We start from the raw sequence: 21802 nt of genomic DNA, 5'->3' as shown, positions 1-21802 counted from the left end.
AGCCCTTCACCCTGCCAGTCCCAGCAGGTGCCCTTGGTCAGCACCAATGTCTCCCCAAAGAGGGTCCCATCCCATTGGCCAACCCAGTACACCAGAGTGCCCACGACAGTTGTGGCCAGGCCTTATAGCCAGTTGTACTGGAGACCAGCCCCATACACTAGTGCACCCACAGCCACTGCAGCCCAGCCACAACAGGAGGATGCACACAGCCCACACAGAGGACGTTCCTGGAGCACCTGGCTCTGGTGACCAGGAAGGACCACACCACTGGGCCCCGCAGAACACCTTCCATACAAAGCCATTCTTTGAAGACCAGGAGATATAGCTGATCTACCTAATACATAGAAACAAACAAAGAGAATTAGGTAAAGTGAGGAGACAAAGGAATATGTTCCAAATGAAAGAACAAGACAAAAACCTGAGAAAAAACTAAATGAAATAGAGAAAAACTAGAAACTAGAGGGAACCACCAGCAGATTAGATGATGCAGAGGAAAGGATCAGCAATTTGGAGGACAGGGTAATGGAAATCACCCAATCAAAATAGCAAAAAAGAAAAAAGAATTTTCAAAAATGAGGATAGTTTAAGGAACCTCGGGAATAACAATAAGCATTCTAACATTTGCATTATAGGGGTCCCAGAAAGAGGAGAAAGAAAGGGACAGAAAACCTATTTGAAGAAACAATGGATGAAAATTCCCCTAAACTGGTGAAGGAAATACATTTGAGTCCATGAATCCCAGAGAATTCCTAAAAGGTCAACCCAAGGGGATCTTCACATATACACTATCATTAAAATGGCAGAAGTTAAAGATAAAGAGAGTATTAAGGGCAGCAAGAGAAAAACAACTTGACACATACAAGGTAAAACCAGTGAGGTTATCAGCTGATTTTTCAGCAGAAAACTTGCAGGCCAAAAGGTAGTGGCATGACACATTCAAAGAACTTAAAGGAAAAACACAACCAAGAACCTCTAGCTGGCAAAGTTAATGTTCAGAATTGAAGGAAAGATAAACAGTTTACCAGACAAGCAAAAAGTAAATGAGTTCATCACCACTAAACCAACCTTTTAAGAAATGTTAAAAGGACTTCTTTAAGCAGAAGAGACAAGAACATAACCAGAAATATGAAAATTATGCAAGAGAAAAATGCCACCAGTAAAGGCAAATACAAAGTAAAGGTAATGGATCAACCAACTATATAGCTAGTATGAAGATTAAAATAAAAAACTAGTAAAATCAAATATATCTACAATAATTATTTAAGGATACACAAAATTTTTTAGATGTAAAATATGACATCAAAAACATAAAACATGGCAGAGGGGAGTAAAACTGTAGTGTTTTTAGAATACACTCAAACTTAAGCAATGAAAAATAGACTGCTATATACATAGGTTGTTACATAAGAACCTCATGGTAACCATAAACCAATTGATATTAGATACACAAAAATAAAGAGGAAGTAATACAAACATTAACTGTAAAGAAAGTAACCAAATCACAAGAGAAGAAAGGAACACAGAAGAACAAAAATAACCAGAATACAACTAACAAAATTGCAGTAAGTACATACTTATCAATAATTACTTTAAATGTGAATGGACTAAATGTTGCAATCCAGAAAATAGGGTGGCTGAATGGATAAAAACAACAAGATCCATATACATGCTGCCTACCAGAGACTCACTTCACATCTAATGTCACACATAGACTAAAAGTGAGGGGATGGAAAAGGGTATTCCATACCATACAAACAGACATGAAAAGAGACTGGTGATAGCAATCCTTATATCAGACAAAATAGACTTTAAAACAAAGACTGTAAAAAGAGACAAAGATATTACATAATGATAAAGGGATCAATCCACCAAGAAGATAGAACAACACACACATGTACATACACACATCCATAGGAGTATCTAAACACATAAAGCAAATACTAACAAACATAAAGGGAGGAACTGACAGTAACACAATAATAGGATAAGACCTTAACACCTCACTTACATCAGTGGACAGATCATCCAGATAGAAAATCAATAAGGAAACACTGGCCTTAAATGACACATTAGACCATATGGACCTTTCTTTTTTTTTATGTTTTCAATTTATTTTAAACATTTTTATTGGAGTAAAATTGCTTTACAATGTTGTGTTAGTTTCTGCTGTATAACAAAGTGAATCAGCTATATGTATACATATATCCCCAAATCCCCTCCCTCTTGCGGCTCCCTCCCACCCTCCCTATCCCACCCCTCTAAGTGGTCACAAAGCACTGAGGTGATCTCCCTGTGCGATGCAGCTGCTTCCCACTAGCTATCTATTTTACATTTGGTAGTGTATATATATCAGTGCTACTCTCTCACTTCGTCCCAGCTTACCCTTCCCCCACCCATGTCCTCAAGTCCATTCTCTACATCTGCGTCTTTATTCCTGTCCTGCCCCTAGGTTCTTCAGAACCAATTTTTTTTTAGATTCCATATATATGTGTTAGCATATGGTATTTGTTTTTCTCTTTCTGACTTACTTCACTCTGTATGACAGACTCTAGGTCCATCCACCTCACTACAAACAACTCAATTTCACTTCCTTTTATGGCTGAGTAGTATTCCATTGTATATATGTGCCACATCTTCTTTATCCATTCATCTGTCAATGGACACTTAGGTTGCTTCCATGTCCTGGCTATTGTAAATAGTGCTGCAATGAACATGGACTTAATAGATCTGTATAGAATATTCCATCCCAAAGCAGCAAAATATACTTTCTTTTCAAGTGCATATGAAACACTTCCCAGGACAGATGATGCACTAGGCCACAGAACAAGTCTCAATAAATTTAAGACTGAAATCATATGAAGCATATTTTCCAACCACAAGGGCATGAGATTAGAAACCAACTACAAGGGGAAAAAAATGCAAAAAATACAAACATGTGAAGGCTAAACAATATACTAGTAACCAACCAATAGGTGACTGAAAAAAATCAATGAGGAAATAAAAAATATCTCCAAATGAAAATGTAAAAACAAGGATCCAAAATCTGTGGGATGCAGCAAAAGTAGTTCTCAGAGGAAAATATACAGTGATACAGGCCGGCCTATCTGAGGAAACCAGAAAACAATAAACAATCTAACCTTACACTTACAGGAACTAGAAAAAGAACAAACAAAACCCAAAGTTAGTAGAAGGAAGGAAATAATAATAATGAAAGTGGAAATAAATGAAATAGATAATAAAAAAAAGAAAAAAAATCAATGAAACTAAGAGCTGGTTCTTTGAAATGATACAAAAATCAACAAACCTTTAGCCAGATTAACTCAGGAAAAAAAAGAGAGCCCAAATCAATAAAACCAGAAATGAAGGAGGAGAAGTTAAAAAGGACACCACAGAAATACAAAGGACCATAAGAAATTACTACAAACAATTATATGCCAACAAACTGGCCAACCTAGAAGAAATGGATAAATTCCTAGAAACATACAGGCATACCTCAGAGATATTACGGATTTAGTTCCAAACTATCACAGTAAAACGTATATCGCAATAAAGCAAGTCACAGAAATTTTTTGGCTTCCCAGTGCATATATCAGGTTTCTTTACACAATAGTGTAGTCTATTAAGTGTGCAATAGCATTGTGTCTAAAAGAAACAATGTACATACCTTACTGAAAAAATACTTTATTTCTAAAAATTGCTAACCATCATCTGAGCCTTCAGTAAGTCATAATCTTTTTGCTGGTTGTGGGTCTTGCCTCAATGTTGATGCTGCTGACTGATCAGAGTGGTGGCTGCTGGAGGGTGGGCTGACTGTGGCAATGTCTTAAAATAAGACAACAACGAAGTCGGCCACATCAACTGACTCTTCCTTTCACAAATTATTTCTCTGTAGCATGCAGTGCTGTTTAACAGCACTTTACCCACAGCAGAACTCTTCAAATTTGGAGTAAACCTCTCAAACCACGCCACTGCTTTAAAACTACATTTATGTAATATTCTAAATGATTTGTCATCATTTAAATATTCGATTAAGTTTGCCATTTTGTATGGGTGAGGTTCACGACACCCCAAAACAATTACATAGTAATATCAAAGATCACTTATCACCATGACCGCTAACTGGTCACAGATCACCATAACAAACAAAACAATAATGCAAAAGTTAGAAATATTATGAGAATTACCAAAATATGACACAGACACACGAAATGAGCAAATGCTGTTGGAAAAATGGTGCTGATAGACTACTCAACACATGGTTGCTACAAACCTTCAATTTATAAAAAACGTATGTGTGAAGTGCAATAAAACAAAGTGCAATAAAATGAAGTATGCCTATACAATCTTCCAAGAATGATCAGAAAGTTATAAAAACTCTAAACAGACTCATTACTAGAAATTGAATCAAACATCTAAAAAATCCCAACACATAAAAGTCCATGACCAGACATCTTCACAGGTGAATTCTGTCAAACATTTAGAGAAGACTTAATACCTACTCTTCTCAAACTATTTCAAAAAACTGAAGAGGAAGGAACACTTTCAAAGTCATTCTATGTGGCCAGCATTACCCTAATACCAAAACCAAACAAAGACACTACCAAAAAGAAAATTATAGGTGATTATTACTGATGAACATAGATGCAAAAATCTTCAACAAAATACCAGCAAACCAAATGCAATAATACATTAAAAGGATCATACATCATGATCAAGTAAGATTTACTCTAGGGATGCAAGAATGGTTCAACATATGCAAATCACTCAATGTGATACACCTCATTAACAAAAAGAAGGATAAAAATCATATAATCATCTCAATAGATGCAGAAAGAATTCTGACAAAATTTAACATCCATTTACAACAAAAACTCTCAACAAAGTGTTATAGAGGAAACACACCTCAACATAAAGGCCACATATGACAAACCCACAGCTACTGTCATACTCAATGGTGAAAAGCTGAAAGCATTTCCTCTAAGATCACGAGAAGACAAGGATGCCCACTCTCCCCATTTTTATTCAAGTTTGGAAATCATTGCCAGAGAAATTAGGCAAGAGAAAGAAATAAAAGTCATCCAAGTTGGAAAGGAAGAAGTAAAAGGGCCACTGTTTGAAGATGGATGGCATCATACTATATATAGAAAACCCTAAATACTCCACAAAAAAACTATTAGATCTACTAAATGAATTCAGAAAAGTTGCAAGATATAAACAATATACAGAAATCTGTTGCATTCCTATATAGTAATAATGATCTATCAGAAAGAGAAATTTAAAAAACAATTTCATTTACAATTGCATCGAGAAGAATAAAATACCTAGGAATAGATTTAACCAAGGAGGTAAAAGATTTGTACTCTGGAAATTATAAGACATTGGTGAAAGAAACTGAAGAAGATATAAATAAATGAAAAGATAAACTATGCTCACAGATTGGAAGGATTAATATTGTGAAAATGTCCATACTACCCAAAGCAATCTCCATTCAGTGCAATTCCTACCAAAATACCCATGACATTTTTCACAGAACTAGAACAAATAATCTTAAAATTTATATGGAACCACAGAAGATGCCAAATAGCCAAAGCAATCTTGAAAAAAGAAGAACAAAACTGGAAGTATCATGCTCCCTGATTTCAAACTATACTACAAAGATACAGTAATCAAAACAGTATAGAATTGGCACAAAAACAGATACATAGATGAATGGAACAAAACAGAGAGCCCAGAAATAAAACTATGCTTATATGGTTAATAATCTATGACAAAGAAGGCAAGAATATACAATGAGAAAAGACAGCCTCTTTAATAAATGGTATTGGGAAAACTGGACAGCTACATGCAAAAGAATCAAACTGCTTTCTCATACCATATACAACAATAAACTCACAAAAGATTAAAGACCTAAATGTAAGACTTGAAACCACAAAACTTCTAGAAGAAAACATAGGTAGTACACTCTTTAACACTGATCTTAGCAATATTTTTTGGATATGTCTCCTCAGGCAAGGGAAACAAAAGCAAAATAAACAAATGAGACTAAATCAAATTATAACGCTTTTGCACAGTGAAGGAAACTACTATCAACAAAACAAAAAGGTCACCCACTGAATGGGAGAAGATATTTGCAAATGATATGTCCAATAAGGGGTTAATACCCCAAACATACAAAGAACTCATACAACTCAACATCAAAAAACCAAACAACCCAATGAAATACGGGCGGAGGACCTGAATAGATATTTCACCAAATAAGACACACAAATGGCCAATCAACACATGAAAAGATGCTCGACATAATTAATCACTCAGGGAAATGCAAATCAAAACCACACATGAAATATCATCTCACATCTATTAAAACGGCTATTAACAAAAAAAAATAACAAGTGTTGGCGAGGATGTGGAAAAAGGGGAACCCTCGTGCAATGTTGACGGGAATGTAAATTGGTGCATCCACTATGGAAAATAGTATGGAGGTCCCTCAAAATAATCCAGTAATTCCACTTCTGGGTATTTTTTCCAAGTAAACAAAAACACTAACTCATAAAGATACATGCACCCCTATGTTCACAGAATTATTTACAATAGCCAGGATATGGAAGCAACCTAAATGTCCACCAATATATGAATGTATTAATATACAGAAATGGTGATACATATATAAAATGGAATATTACTAAGCCATAAAAAAGAATGAAATCTTGCCATTTGCAACAACATGGATGAACCTAGAGAGTTTTATTCAAAGTGAAATAAGTCAGACAGTGAAAGAAAAATGCCATATAATTTCACTTACATGTGTAATCTAAAAAACAAAACAAATGATCAAACATGACAAATAACAGTCATAACAGAGAACGAACAGGTGGTTGCCAGAGGGGATGGGAGTGGTGAGGTGAGAGAAATAGATGAGGGAGGTTAAGAGGTACAAACTTGCAGTTACAAAATAAATGAGCCATGGGCATGAAATGAACAGCATGGAGAATATAGTCCATAATAATGTAATACCTTTTATGGTGACAAATGATACTTAGATTTATTGTGGTGATCATTTTGTAATGTATAGAAATATCAAATTGCTATGTTGTGCACCAGGAACTAACATGGTGTTTTAGGCAATACTTCAAAAACAAACAAGCGAACAAACAATCTCACAGAAAAAGAGATCAGATTTGCAGTTCCCAGAGGCAGGAGGCAGGGGAGAAGAAACTAGATGAAGGTGATCAAAAGGTACAAACTTCAGCTATAAGATAAATAAGTACTAGGGATGTAATGTACATGATAAATATAATTAACACTGCTGTAGGTTATACATGAAAGTTGTTAAGAGAATAAATTCTAAGAGTTCTCGTTACAAGGAAAAATTGTTTTTTCTTTTATTTTGTATCTATATGAGATAATGGATGTTTACTAAATTTATTGTGGTAATCATTTCATGATATATGTAAGTCAAATCATTATGCTATACACCTTAAACTTATACAGTGCTGTATATCAATTGTAAGACTGGAAGGAAAAAAAATAAAGTACAATATTGCTCCCCCACTTACTCCCTTCAGATCTCTCAGAGCATCTCCTTCGTGACTTATCTCCTCTTCTCCTTAAGCATCTTTTGGCATTCATTTTATATGTAAAATCTGAGTCCTTGTGTATGTTTTGGGTTTAGGAGAAGGTGAGGGAAGATGGATGACAGAGAGAGGTAAACACACTGAGAGATGCTCTGAACCCTCAAAAAAAAAAAATCTTGAATATATCTAGAGTGTAAATATTTTAGGGAAAATTCTGCCAATCTTCTTTAAAAAATTACTACACATTCTACTGCAATTTTAATATCTGAAGTGGTAGGAACAGTTATAGTTTTTAATTTTTTAATTATTTCTTGTCATAAATTATCTCACCTCAACACAATGAAGCTGAAGCAAACTAGCTTTGGCTGTAATTTTATATTACTGTTAAAAGGAAGCACCTAAAATCCTCACTATGTTTATACAATCATTAATTTTTCACTGAAAATGCGAAACGAACTCAAAAGAAAAAAATGTTTACACATTAAATATGATGGTCAAAAATGTACAGAAGTGCCAACTGACTTTTTCTAGCTTCCTAAGACCCTAAAAGAGATGTTATGGTATAGAATAGATGAGGAAATTAGTCCAGTACCATTTTATCCGATTCCTCTCAAATATCTGGTATTCTATCCAAATATTTCTATTGTACTAAAACTGAAGCAAATGCTATTGAAAGAAGTACCGTATTAATTACAATGAGAAAACCTTTGTGTTTTACAGATATTGTAGACAGTTCCATTATTCTGTACAGCACAATCATAAGATGTGGAAAAGATAACTCATTCACATCCCTATTGAACTACATAATTCAGGAAACAAATTATTCAATACAAGGCAGGAAATATGTAGTTATGACATTCATTAATGATATTTCAAGAGTCAATGTGGTCATCTGAATATGCCTCTATAACAAAAACAAAAATTTTACTGTTGTCAAACTAAAGTGCAAACATTAATTTAATCATTCATGTTCTATATAATATTATGGTTTTAAAGAAAATAAAAAAGATCCATGTGAAAATGGATTCTCTATTAAGCATTATTTCTAACAGGAGTTTTTTAAAAGGCTAGTGAGAAATTTTTTAAAGGCTAGTGTTTTATATATCCTGGGAAAGAATTTTTTTAAAAGAAAGAAAAAAAATCCCCCACAGAGTTGGACATATCTAGAATTCCCATCTATATATAAACACTGGCACTTTCCTCATCTCAGAAATCTCATAAGAAATAAATATTTATTTCATGAATTATTGATCTGTCTCATAGGATCCCTGTGTGAATATGAAAATGATCAATATCTTTTTTAAAAGGTTAGAGCATAGAAGGCATTACATTTAGTTTTCTCAGAATTAAAACTATACTATAACTTTTCTACTTTTCACCTAAATTTGATTTTCATAGATAATTAAGACTGGAAACCTCCCTCTTTTAGATCTCTCATCACACAGGCAAAGGTTACCATCACCACCACCCTCCATTTACATCTGTTTTCTTCATTAAAAATCTCAGACATTTATGCTGGCAGCTTTGGAAAGTACAGAAAACTGTTTATGTAGTTAGGCTGTTACGGGCAGTCCCCAGCTACTAGGTGGTAGTACTTTCCTGATCCTTTCTTCACAATATCAAAATGGTTCCAAGGGTGATGTCATGTCATTGGCAGAGAAACTTTTCCAACTGAATCTTTTCTTTCTTACTTTTTTCTTTTTCTTTTTCAACTCATCCAATTATTCAAGGTCATAGTGACCCAAGCACTGAGGTTTATATGCACAAAATTATGATCCCTATTTAGATTGTAAATCAAATTCGTTTCAGAAATGACTTGTTTTCATGTGCAAATTAGGCGATGTGCTCTTCTTACATTTAACGTGTTTGTATAAAGATACTACCAATAGAGGACTGGCAGCGAGAACACAGCCTGAAGGGGTTAGTGCACCACGGCTAGCCAGGAGGGAGTCCGGGGAAAAAGTCTGGACCTGCCAAAGAGGTAAGAGACTTTTTCTTCCCTCTTTGTTTCCTGGTGCCCGAGAAGAGGGGATAGAGCGCTGCTTAAAGGAACTCCAGAGACAGGCGCGAACCGCGGCTAAGAGCGCAGACCCCAGAGACGGGCATGAGACGCTAAGGCTGCTGCTGCCGCCACCAAGAAGCCTGTGTGCGAGAACAGGTCACTCTCCACACACCTCCCCTCCCAGGAGCCTGTGCAGCCCGCCACTGCCAGGGTCCCGGGATCCGGGGACAACTCCCCCGGGAGAATGCACAGTGCGCCTCAGGCTGGTGCAACATCACGCCGGCCTCTGCCGCCGTAGGCTCGCCCCGCATCCGTACCCTTCCCTCCCTAGGGCCTGAGTGAGCCAGAGTCCCGGAATCAGCTACTCCTTTAACCCTGTGCTGTCTGAGCGAAGAACAGAAGCCCTCCGGCGACCTACACGCAGAGGCGGGGCCAAATCCAAAGCTGAGCCACTGGGAGCTGTGAGAACAAAGAAGAGAAACGGAAATCTCTCCCAGCAGCCTCAAGAGCAGCGGATTAAAGCTCCACAGTCAACTTGATGTACCCTGCATCTGTGGAATACCTGAATAGACAACGAATCATCCCAAATTGAGGAGGTGGACTTTGAGAGCAAGATATATTATTTTTTCCACTTGTCCTCTTTTTATGAGTGTGTAGGTGTATGCTTCTGTGTGAGATTTTGTCTGTGTAGCTTTGCTTTAACCATTTGTCCTAGGGTTCTGTCCGTCCGTTCCTTTTTTTTTTTTTAACCTTTAAAAAAATTTATTTCTTAATTATTTTTTATTTTAATACCTTTATTTTATTTTATCTTATTTTATTTTATTTTATTTTATCCTCTTTCTTTCTTTCTTTCTTTCTACTTTTTCTCCCTTTTATTCTGAGCCGTGTGGATGAAAGGCTCTTGGTGCTCCAGCCAGGAGTCAGTGCTGTGCCTCTGAGGTGGAAGAGCCAAGTTCAGGACACTGGTCCACAAGAGGCCTCCCAGCTCCATGTAATATCAAACAGTGAAAATGTCCCAGAGATCTCCATCTCAACACCAACACCTGGCTTCAGTCAATGACCAGCAAGCCACACTGCTGGACACCCTATGCCAAACAACTAGCAAGACAGGAACACAACCCCACCCATTAGCAGAGAGGCTGCCTAAAATCATAATAAGGCCACAGACAACCCAAAACACACCACCAGATGTGGACCTGCCCACCAGAAAGACAAAATCCAGCCTCATCCACCAGAACACAGGCACTAGTCCCCTCCACCAGGAAGCCTACACAACCCACTGCACCAACATTAGGCACTAGGGACAGACACCAAAAACAACAGGAACTACGAACTAGCAGCCTGCAAAAAGGAAAACCCAAACACAGTAAGATAAGCAAAATGAGAAGACAGAGAAGCACACAGCAGATGAAGGAGCAAGGTAAAAACCCACCAGATCTAACAAATGAAGAGGAAATAGGCAGTCTACCTGAAAAAGAATTCAGAATAATGATAAAAAAGATGATCCAAAATCTTGGAAATAGAATAGAGAAAATGCAAGAAACATTTATCAAGGACCTAGAAGAACTAAAGAGGAAACAAGCAATGATGAACAGCACAATAAATGAAATTAAAAATACTCTACAAGGGATCAATAGCAGAATAAGTGAGGCAGAAGAACGGATAAGTGACCTGGAAGATAAGATAGTGGAAATAACTACTGCAGAGCAGAATAAAGAAAAAAGAATAAAAAGAACTGAGGACACTCTCAGAGACCTCTGGAACAACATTAAATGCATCAACATTCGAATTATAGGGGCCCCAGAAGAAGAAGAGAAAAAGAAAGGGACTGAGAAAATATTTGAGGAGATGATACTTGAAAACTTCCCTAATAAGGGAAAGGAAATAGTTAAGTCCAGGAAGCACAAAGAGTCCCATAAGGATAAATCCAAGGAGAAACACGCCAAGACACATATTAATCAAACTATCAAAAATTAAATACAAAGAAAACATATTAAAAGCAGCAAGGGAAAAACAACAAATAACACACGAGGGAATCCCTGTAAGGTTAACAGCTGATCTTTCAGCAGAAACTCTGCAAGCCAGAAGGGACTGTCAGGACATATTTAAAGTGATGAAGGAGAAAAACCTACAACCAAGATTACTCTACCCAGCAAGGATCTCATTCAGATTTGATGGAGAAATTAAAACATTTACAGACAAGCAAAAGCTGAGAGAGTTCAGCACCACCAAACCAGCTTTACAACAAATGCTAAAGGATCTTCTCTAGGCAGGAAACACAAGAGAAGGAAAAGACTTAGGATAACAAACCCAAAACAATTAAGAAAATGGGAATAGGAACATACATATCGATAATTACCTTAAATGTAAATGGATTAAATGCTCCCACCAAAAGACACAGACTGGCTGAATGGATACACAAACAAGACCCATATATATGCTGTCTACAAGAGACCCACTTAAAACCTAGGGACACATACTGACTGAAAGTGAGGGGATGGAAAAAGATATTCCATGCAAATGCAAATCAAAAGAAAGCTGGAGTAGCAATTCTCATATCAGACAAAATAGACTTTAAAATAAAGACTATTACAAGAGACAAAGAAGGACACTACATAACGATCAAGGGATCAATCCAAGAAGATATAACAATTGCAAATATTTACGCACCCAACATAGGAGCACCTCAATACATAAGGCAAATACTAACAGCTATAAAAGGGGAAATTGACAGTAACATATACATAGTAGGGGACTTTAACACCCCACTTTCACCCATGGACAGATCATCCAAAATGAAAATAAATAAGGAAACACAAGCTTTAAATGACACATTAAACAAGATGGACTTAATTGATATTTATAGGACATTCCATCCAAAAACAATAGAATACACATTTTTCTCAAGTGCTCATGGAACATTCTCCAGGATAGATCATATCTTCGGTCACAAATCAAGCCTTGGTAAATTTAAGAAAACTGAAATTGTATCAACTATCTTTTCCGACCACAACGCTATGAGAATAGGTATCAATTACAGGAAAAGATCTGCAAAGAATACAAACATATGGAGGCTAAACAATACACTACTTAATAACGAAGTGATCACTGAAGAAATCAAAGAGGAAATCAAAAAATACCGAGAAACAAATGACAATGGAGACACAACCCAAAACCTATAGGATGCAGCAAAAGCAGTTCTACGAGAGAAGTGTATAGCAATACAATCCTACCTTAAGAAACAGGAAACAGCTCAAATGAACAACCTAACCTTGCACCTAAAGCAATTAGAGAAAGAACAAAAAAACCCAAAAGTTAGCAGAAGGAAAGAAATCATAAAGATGAGATCAGAAATAAATGAAAAAGAAATGAAGGAAACGATTGGAAAGATCAATAAAACTAAAAGCTGGTTCTTTGAGAAGATAAACAAAATTGATAAACCATTAGCCAGACTCATCAAGAAAGAATTGGAGAAGACTCAAATCAACAGAATTAGAAATGAAAAAGGAGAAGTAACAACTGACACTGCAGAAATACAAAACATCATGAGAGAGTACTACAAGCAACTCTATGCCAATAAAATGGACAACCTGGAAGAAATGGACAAATTCTTAGAAATGCACAACCTGCCAAGACTGAACCAGGAAGAAATAGAAAATATGAACAGACCAATTACAAGCACTGAAATTGAGACTGTGATTAAAAATCTTCCAACTAACAAAAGCCCAGGACCAGATGGCTTCACAGATGAATTCTATCAAACATTTAGAGAAGAGCTAACACCCATCCTTCTCAAACTCTTCTAAAATATAGCAGAGGGAGGAACACTCCGAAACTCATTCTACGAGGCCACCATCATCCTGATACCAAAACCAGACAAGGATGTCACAAAGAAAGAAAACTACAGGCCAATATCACTGATGAACATAGATGCAAAAATCCTCAACAAAATACTAGGAAACAGAATCCAACAGCACATTAAAAGGATCATACACCATGATCAAGTGGGGTTTATTCCAGGAATGCAAGGATTCTTCAATATATGCAAATCAACCAACGTGATACACCATATTAACAAATTGAAGGATAAAAACCATATGGTCATCTCAATAGATGCAGAGAAAGCTTTCGACAAAATTCAACACCCATTTATGATAAAAACCCTGCAGAAAGTAGGCATAGAGGGAACTTTCCTCAACATAATAAAGGCCATATATGACAAACCCACAGCCAAAATCGTCCTCAATCGTGAAAAACTGAAAGCATTTCCACTAAGATCAGGAACAAGACAAGGTTCCCCACTCTCACCACTCTTATTCAACATAGTTGTGAAAGTTTTAGCCACAGCAATCAAGAAGAAAAAGAAATAAAAGGAATCCAAATCAGAAAAGAAGAAGTAAAGCTGTCACTGTTTGCAGATGACATGATACTATACATAGAGAATCCCAAAGATGCTACCAGAAAACTACTAGAGCTAATCAATGAATTTGGTAAAGTAGCAGGATACAAAATTAATGCACAGAAATCTCTGGCATTTCTATACACTAATGATGAAAAATCTGAAAGTGAAATCAAGAAAACACTCCCATTTACCACTGCAACAAAAAGAATAAAATATCTAGGAATAAACCTACCTAAGGAGACAAAAGACCTGTATGCAGAAAATTATAAGACACTGATGAAAGAAATTAAAGATGATACAAATAGATGGAGAGATATACCATGTTCTTGGATGGGAAGAATCAACATTGTGAAAATGGCTCTGCTACCCGAAGCAATCTACAGCTTCAATGCAATCCCTATCACACTACCACTGGTATTTTTCACAGAACTAGAACAAAAAATTTCACACTTTGTATGGAAACACAAAAGACCCCGAATAGCCAAAGCAATCTTGAGAACGAAAAATGGAGCTGGAGGAATCAGGTTCCCTGACTTCAGACTATACTACAAAGCTACAGTAATCAAGACAGTATCATACTGGCAGAAAAACAGAAATATCAATGGATCTATATTAAATTATATTAAAAAACTACAGGGCTTCCCTGGTGGCGCAGTGGTTGAGAGTCCGCCTGCCAATGCAGGGGACACGGGTTCGTGCCCCGGTCTGGGAAGATCCCACATGCTGCGGAGCAGCTGGGCCCATGAGCCATGGCCGCTGAGCCTGCGCGTCTGGAGCCTGCGCATCCGGAGTCTGTGCTCCGCGATGGGAGAGACCACAGCAGTGAGAGGCCCGCGTACTGGAAAAAAAAAAACAACTACAAATCTATATTAAATTATATTAAAAAACTACAAATAGAACTACCATACGACCCAGCAATTCCACTACGGGGCATATACCCTGAGAAAACAGTAATTCAAAAAGAGTCATGTACCAAAATGTTCATTGCATCTCTATTTACAATAGCAGGAGATGGAATCAACCTAAGTGTCCATCATCGGATGAACAGATAAAGAAGATGTGGCACATATATACAATGGAATATTACTCAGCCATAAAAGGAAACGAAATTGAGTTATTTGTAGTGAGGTGGATGGACCTAGAGTCTGTCATACAGAGTGAAGTAAGTCAGAAAGAGAAAAACAAATACCATATGCTAACATATATATATGGAATCTAAGAAGAAAAAAAAAAAAAAAGGTCATGAAGAACCTAAGGGTAAGACGGGAATAAAGACACAGACCTACTAGAGAATGGACTTGAGGATATGGGGAGGGGGAAGGGTAAGCTGTGACAAAATGAGAGAGTGGCATGGACATATATACACTACCAAACGTAAAATAGATAGCCAGTGGGAAGCAGCTGCATAGCATAGGGAGATCAGCTTGGCGGTTTGTTACCACCTAGAGGGGTGGGATAGGAAGCGTGGGAGGGAGGGAGATGCAAGAGGGAAGAGATATGGGAACATATGTGTATATGTATAATTGATTCACTTTGTTATAAAGCAGAAACTAACACACCCTTGTAAAGTAATTATACTCCAATAAAGATGTTTAAAAAAATACTACCAATCTCATAATGACTGATACTTAAAAGAAAAAGTTAGGTATTCAAATATTCAAATCTTATGATGTGTTACTAACAGTAAATAAGTTTCAAGAATAAAAAGTAAAATTTCAAACCAGGAGTCATGGTTTCTATCTAAAAGCTGATTTATATTACATTGTATCTAGACAAGTATGAAAATAATTATGTAGAATTAAAAACGTATTTCAAATAAAATGTTAATTAAAAAGCACAAAATTGTTTATACATCATTATGAAAACAAATGAAAAATATGAATGCTCATTTCTATATATCACAAGGACATAAATACTGAAAGCAACTATGAATGAAAACAATATGAGAAGGTAGTGGGATTATAAGCGATTTTTAAAACTGTTTATAATTTAAAAGTTGTTATTCCTAATAGCATGAGATTTAGAGAAAGTAACTAAGAAATAAACTCACCTTTACATACTTTTGTCTATAAACACATTACAAACAATTTATCATTTATAGATTATATTTTTTTCAGACTATGTATACTTTTAAATAAGAAAATGGCTTAAATATTAACATTCAGATGAAGGTTATGACTTACTGACATTATAATCATCTCTTAGTAAATAAAATAGTAAGTTAAATTACAAAATATCATATAAAAATCCTTTCATCTTTTATGATGGTTAAATAAAAAGGGTATACCTAAAATGAGTAATCTGCTTTCTTTCCTCATTAACCTGAACACAGAGGAAAATATATTATTTAACTTTAACATATTCCTAAAGTATTAGCATTAGTTGAATGCTTATTTATATAATTCTTTCTCAGATTTTATATTATACCAAACATAATTTTTACAATAAAAAAATTACTTCATTTTTATTGCCAAATAGAATCATAAAATCATGTCACAGGAAATATAATAGGATCATCATACTGCTTGAAATGCCGGAAACAGTGATAGCCCAAACTGAAAATGTTTCTTGGAAGACTTAAAATTTCTTAGTACACACAGGTCTTTCTAAATGACTGAGGACTAGAGCTTCTTTTCTTATGAGAAGTCTTTCAATCGCTTTGTAAAACTCCTATCAACATTATCCTGGAAATTTGGAAAAAATTGGTGAAAACAATGGAATCACTGAATATCACTCACAATAACTAAATTGTGACCAAGCACCCTCTTTAAAGACATTTAAATTTGATTAAAATATTACATTACCAAGGAGAAATAGCACACTATTTAGTTATAGATGTCCAGTTGTAAAAGTCCATTTACCTGCCTAGGGACAGTTACAGGAACCCAAAGAAATTTTATGACTATTTTGCCCTGCCAGAAGAAAATCTACCTCACCATTCCCAAGAATAATGCTAGGTCATTAGATTATTTATAGACTCTGACATTCAATCACAATTTATTGAAAGGCTAATATATGCTACACATGCGCTGGACCCTGGCAAAACAAAAAGTGAACAGGATAGATATGATTTCTGTAATTCCTAGGCTAAAGACCCAGTAAGAGACGAAAGAAAAAAAAAAAGTTCAGTTCCATCCCTGTTCAACGTGTGGTATTATGTTCTGTGATGGACAAAGTTCCAGATATAAAGGCATTCAGGAGACTTAAGGAGTTAAAGCAAAGTTGACACCTAAAAGATGAAAAGCACTAATAGATGGGTACAGCAAGTGGGAATTAGGTCAGAGGACTCCAGAATGAGTGAAATGCATGTACAGAAGACTTGCAGACAGAGGACACATGAAACATTTACAAAGTTCAAATTAACTCAGTATGGCAGGAGCTGAGGGAGAGAATTGAGAATGAGATATTCTGTATACATATTACAGTATCAGGAGTGGGGGAGTAGATAAGATGGTAGACTTGGGACCCCTAAACCAGAAGCAAAATTAAAAACAAAAAAAAACAAAAAAATAACCAAGTTGAGAATGTGGAACTTCATACCTAAGTCTATAGAGGGCATAACACAGGTGAGTAATGTAACTGGGTTTCTTCCAGACTGCTAGTGGGTGATTGATACTGGTGGGAGGTTGCAGGTGGCTTGAACTAAGGAGGTTGCTCTTGACTCTAAGCAAATTAGACAAACCACCATGCATGGGAGTTAGAAAGGATGTCTTCTGGATTGGGAATGGGAGGTAAATACGGTCAAAACAAAACCCAGGTTCTGGTTAATCAAGTGGGTGGAAGGAGAGGCAGAGCTGAAGGTTCTGACCTCCAGGTCTTGTATGACACACAGATAAATCCAACAACTGGGTATTCACACCCACAGCTCAGGAAAGATAGACGCTACAGCAAGGATTTGAAAATAATCAGCACTGCTGACTTGGGAATGAAGCGGATTACCTAAGAATGCCTGTAGCTGGGAAAAGGAAAGATGTCTCAGACAGACACCTGCAGAACACTTTACTAAAACAATGCAGGAGACCTACTAGAGAACGGACTTGAGGATATGCGGAGGGGGAAGGGTGAGCTGTGACAAAGCGAGAGAGAGGCATGGACATATATACACTACCAAACGTAAGGTAGATAGCTAGTGGGAAGCAGCCGCATAGCACAGGGAGATCAGCTCGGTGCTTTGTGACCGCCTGGAGGGGTGGCATAGGGAGGGTGGGAGGGAGGGAGACGCAAGAGGGAAGAGATATGGGAACATATGTATATGTATAACTGATTCACTTTGTTATAAAGCAGAAACTAACACACCATTGTAAAGCAATTATACCCCAATAAAGATGTTAAAAAAAAATGCAGGAAGAGGATCACCCAACCCCTGAAACCCCCTACACACACAGAGTGTTAAATTTTAAAAATGTATATTAAAAAAAGAAAGAGAAAGAGAGAGACTGAAAAGGCCAGAAAATTATTAGAGAAACCAGCAGAGCATCATGGAAGCAAAGGGAAGTATTTCAAATTGGACCAAACGGGATGAACATCGTCAAATGTTATCTTTGGATGAAAGAGAAATGAGGGCTGATGAGTGTCTGCTACTCAACAAGGATGTCACAACAGACCTTGACAGGAGCCATTCCTGGGGGTGATGGGAAGAGGAATAGTGGTAGCAGTGAGTCGTCTCTACTTTAAAGAGTGTGGCTGTGAAGGGGAGGGAAAAAGACAGGCAGGCTGGGAGGCAAGGTAGATTGAAAAGGATGTTGCAGTTTGTGTTGGCTGGGTTTCTAGGATAAGAAAGGCTTGAGGGTCTTTAAAATGCTGATGAGACTTAGAGCTGGGAAAACTGCTACCAGACAGAAAAAGGAGCCCACTGGGAAGGCTCTGTAGGAGGGCTGGAATGGGATGAAAAGCAAGGTGGAAAGATTAACTAGAGAAGGGGAATCTACTTCCTCCATTTTTATGGTGGAAAAGCTGCCAGTGTGGGCTTTTCCTTGAATGTCTTCCCATGCAGATAGCTTTTATTGGAATTCAGGCTACTCACTCCACTGAAACAGCAAGACCCCATCTCCCCATCCTCTCTTCCCACAATGCAAATTTATCTGGTAATCTCTTTTCTAGGTATTTATGAGTAAGCCAGGCATCATCTTATCTCAGAACATTGTTTTAAGCACTGTATTACTAAACATATATGTGTATGTTTGTGTGTATATATGTGTGTGTATATACGTGTATATATACTTATATGTATATATAACAATTCATTTTCTATTTTAATTAGGTTCCGGCGATACAATCTTATTACAAATTTTGCAGTCAGTAACACTGTCAGCAAGCTCAATTATACATGTTCCAAAAGCACATAACATTTCATTAGACAAATCATATCTTTGTCAACTATAATCCATCAACCTTGTTCTAGAATAAGTGCAAGAGGAAGCATCCTGGACCTACAGTTACACCCCAACGTTAAGAGAGCTATTAACTTTGACAACGGTGACTCAGGTGAAACAAATGATCCCTTACAAACCTCAACGTTTCTTATTCAGAGAGGATACTCTGTATGAGGGAAATGTGGCTCACTCTCAAGTAAGCTAGTACATTAAACACTAAACTGAAATGTGCTACAAATAGAATAGAAAGTTATCCATCTGCTGAGGAAAAATCATCAGTTTGATTAATCTAAACGAAACCAGATAATACACTGTGTAAAAGATGAAACTAGTAAATTGTCGGCACCAAAATAAAACCTCTTAAAGATATTTTAAAATTTCTTTTTATTGAAGTGTACTTGATTTACAATGTTGTACCAATCTCTGCTGTACAGCAAAGTGACTCAGTTATACACATATAAACATTCTTTTTTAAAAATATTCTTTTCCATTATGGTTTATCACAGGATATTGAATACAGATTCCTGTGCTATACAGCAGGATCTTGTTGTTTACCAAGCCTCTTAAAGATATTAAAGAAGGAGGGGAAGGAGTGAAAGGGGGAGGAGAAGAAGTTATTCTATATATTGCTCCATAATCTACCTCCAAGAAATAAGGAAACAGAGAATGGTCACTGTGACTCACCTTGGTGGGTCCATTTCCATTAATTGCCACTGGTAATGTTTCATAAAACACATTCTTAGCTCTGGCTTTGCCATTTTCAAATTTCAGAACAACTTCATCTGGGTTAAAAAGACAGATTTTAGTAATTTAAAATGTGTGTGTATGTATTCATATATACATATAATGTATATATATATCTATCTATACATCTTGTTTTTGTTATAAAATTTCTCATGCATGCTATTCCATGTGCTACACTTTTGGAGACTTGGCCTGCTCCAAGTCAGCAGATATCCAAAATGAAGGACAACATTGACACAGATATGGATTCTGAGCACCTGACTGTCTCCAACCTGGTGCTGGCAAACTGAGGTGCTAAGACACCAACGGGTCTTGGTGGAAGGAAAGCATCTTTGCAGTACTGCCTCTGCCTTTTGAGAGTGACATAATCCCAGATGAATTAAATTACTGTCTCAATTTATTTATCTATAAAATGGGATTCTTGCCTGCTTTTCTAGGTTATTATAAAGATAATAACAATATATGTATGGCAAATAGAAAACTGCCAGGCATAAGCTAGGTTTCTACAACTGGCCATCACTGATAGTATTTCCAGCTCTTGAAAATCAGGCCTAATGTAAATTCCAGGAATATACAAGTCACATGGGAGCAGAAACATTTTTTTTTTGTTTTCAAGTTCCTTTCCTCACATTTCCAGAGCACTCCAAACTAAATGCCTTCCATTCATTCTAAGAATCTCTTTACTTATGATCTGCCTTGAAGAACTGTACTGAACTGCAATGTATTTTTAATTTCTGAAATATTAATGCATTAATGTATGTTTATTTTTAATGTATCAATTAATTAAATTTAATGTGTTAATGTATTTTTATCAAGATACATGTCTATCAGGAAAACACATATAGGCATGCACACACGCACACACACTCACTCCACAGTGTACATGTCTCGTTACCAGTTATCTTTAACCTAGGTTAAAATACTCTAATACTCCTGAGTAACTCACAATGTAAAGAGCTGATACTGAAAACCGTGTAATAACAAAGTGTAATTAATTCAAAACTATATCTACAGTCCCCAGATGGTGAGATACTAAAGTCTAAGTTACCTAAGGGCAGAAGCATCTCTTCGTACTATTCTTAGGAAATGATTTTAACTGAAAGTATTTATATCAAGCTCAGCTTGAGTACAATGTTTTTTAAAAGCTGCAATACCTACACATCAATCTTAGTCATAGCCCCAAATGAATATAACAAAAGACAGACAGTTGAAAACACAGTTGTTCATTTGCACACATGAGCAACCCAGTATTTAGGAAGCATACCTACAGCTCCATTTAAGGTCTGGAAAATTTTGCATTTGTGATCCAGTGTGATGTTAAGAGCTTCCTAAAAATGAGAATAGAAAAAATATTAAAAATGACAATAAAAACAGCAAACAACACTATCATGTTAATATAGTTTGTTTTTTTAGGGAATTTAAAGATCCTATACATAAATTATTATAGCAACCTTCTTCAGAAAGACCCCTGTTATGTTAAGCTGTTGAGGTTGGGGATTATTATTATGCAGCATAACCTCCCTGACTGCTACAATAGGTTTATAATTAATCAAACCTAATCATAAAGATTGATCTGCTTTAATCTTTAATCATAAAGATTAATCTTACTCTCAATGTAGTTTTTCAGCTACACTGCTCTGTCATAATAATACTCCTAAAATTGTCTTTGCACGCTGTTATGGATTGAATTTTTGTGTTCCCTCAAAAT

The 21802-nt window shown here is 36.3% G+C and overlaps 1 protein-coding gene across 3 annotated transcripts in view; it reads right to left on the bottom strand.

Annotated features, from left to right (window-relative positions):
• Positions 1–21802, bottom strand: part of PLOD2 (procollagen-lysine,2-oxoglutarate 5-dioxygenase 2) — a 107986-nt gene that overhangs the window by 25284 nt on the left and 60900 nt on the right. For all 3 annotated transcript variants that reach the window (XM_029214690.1, XM_029214691.1, XM_029214692.1), the window contains 2 exons: positions 21359–21422; positions 20035–20132 (listed from right to left, as the gene is read on the bottom strand). In XM_029214690.1, the coding sequence (XP_029070523.1) occupies positions 20035–20132; positions 21359–21422 (162 nt within the window). The remainder of the gene's footprint in view (positions 1–20034; positions 20133–21358; positions 21423–21802) is intronic.

Source organism: Monodon monoceros, unplaced genomic scaffold (genome assembly GCF_005190385.1).
Source record: "Monodon monoceros isolate NGI ecotype Baffin Bay Population unplaced genomic scaffold, NGI_Narwhal_1 Super_Scaffold_11, whole genome shotgun sequence".
NCBI lineage: Eukaryota > Metazoa > Chordata > Mammalia > Artiodactyla > Monodontidae > Monodon > Monodon monoceros.
The sequence above is the reverse complement of the archived record's forward strand: the minus strand, read 5'-3'. Positions and strand labels throughout refer to the sequence as shown.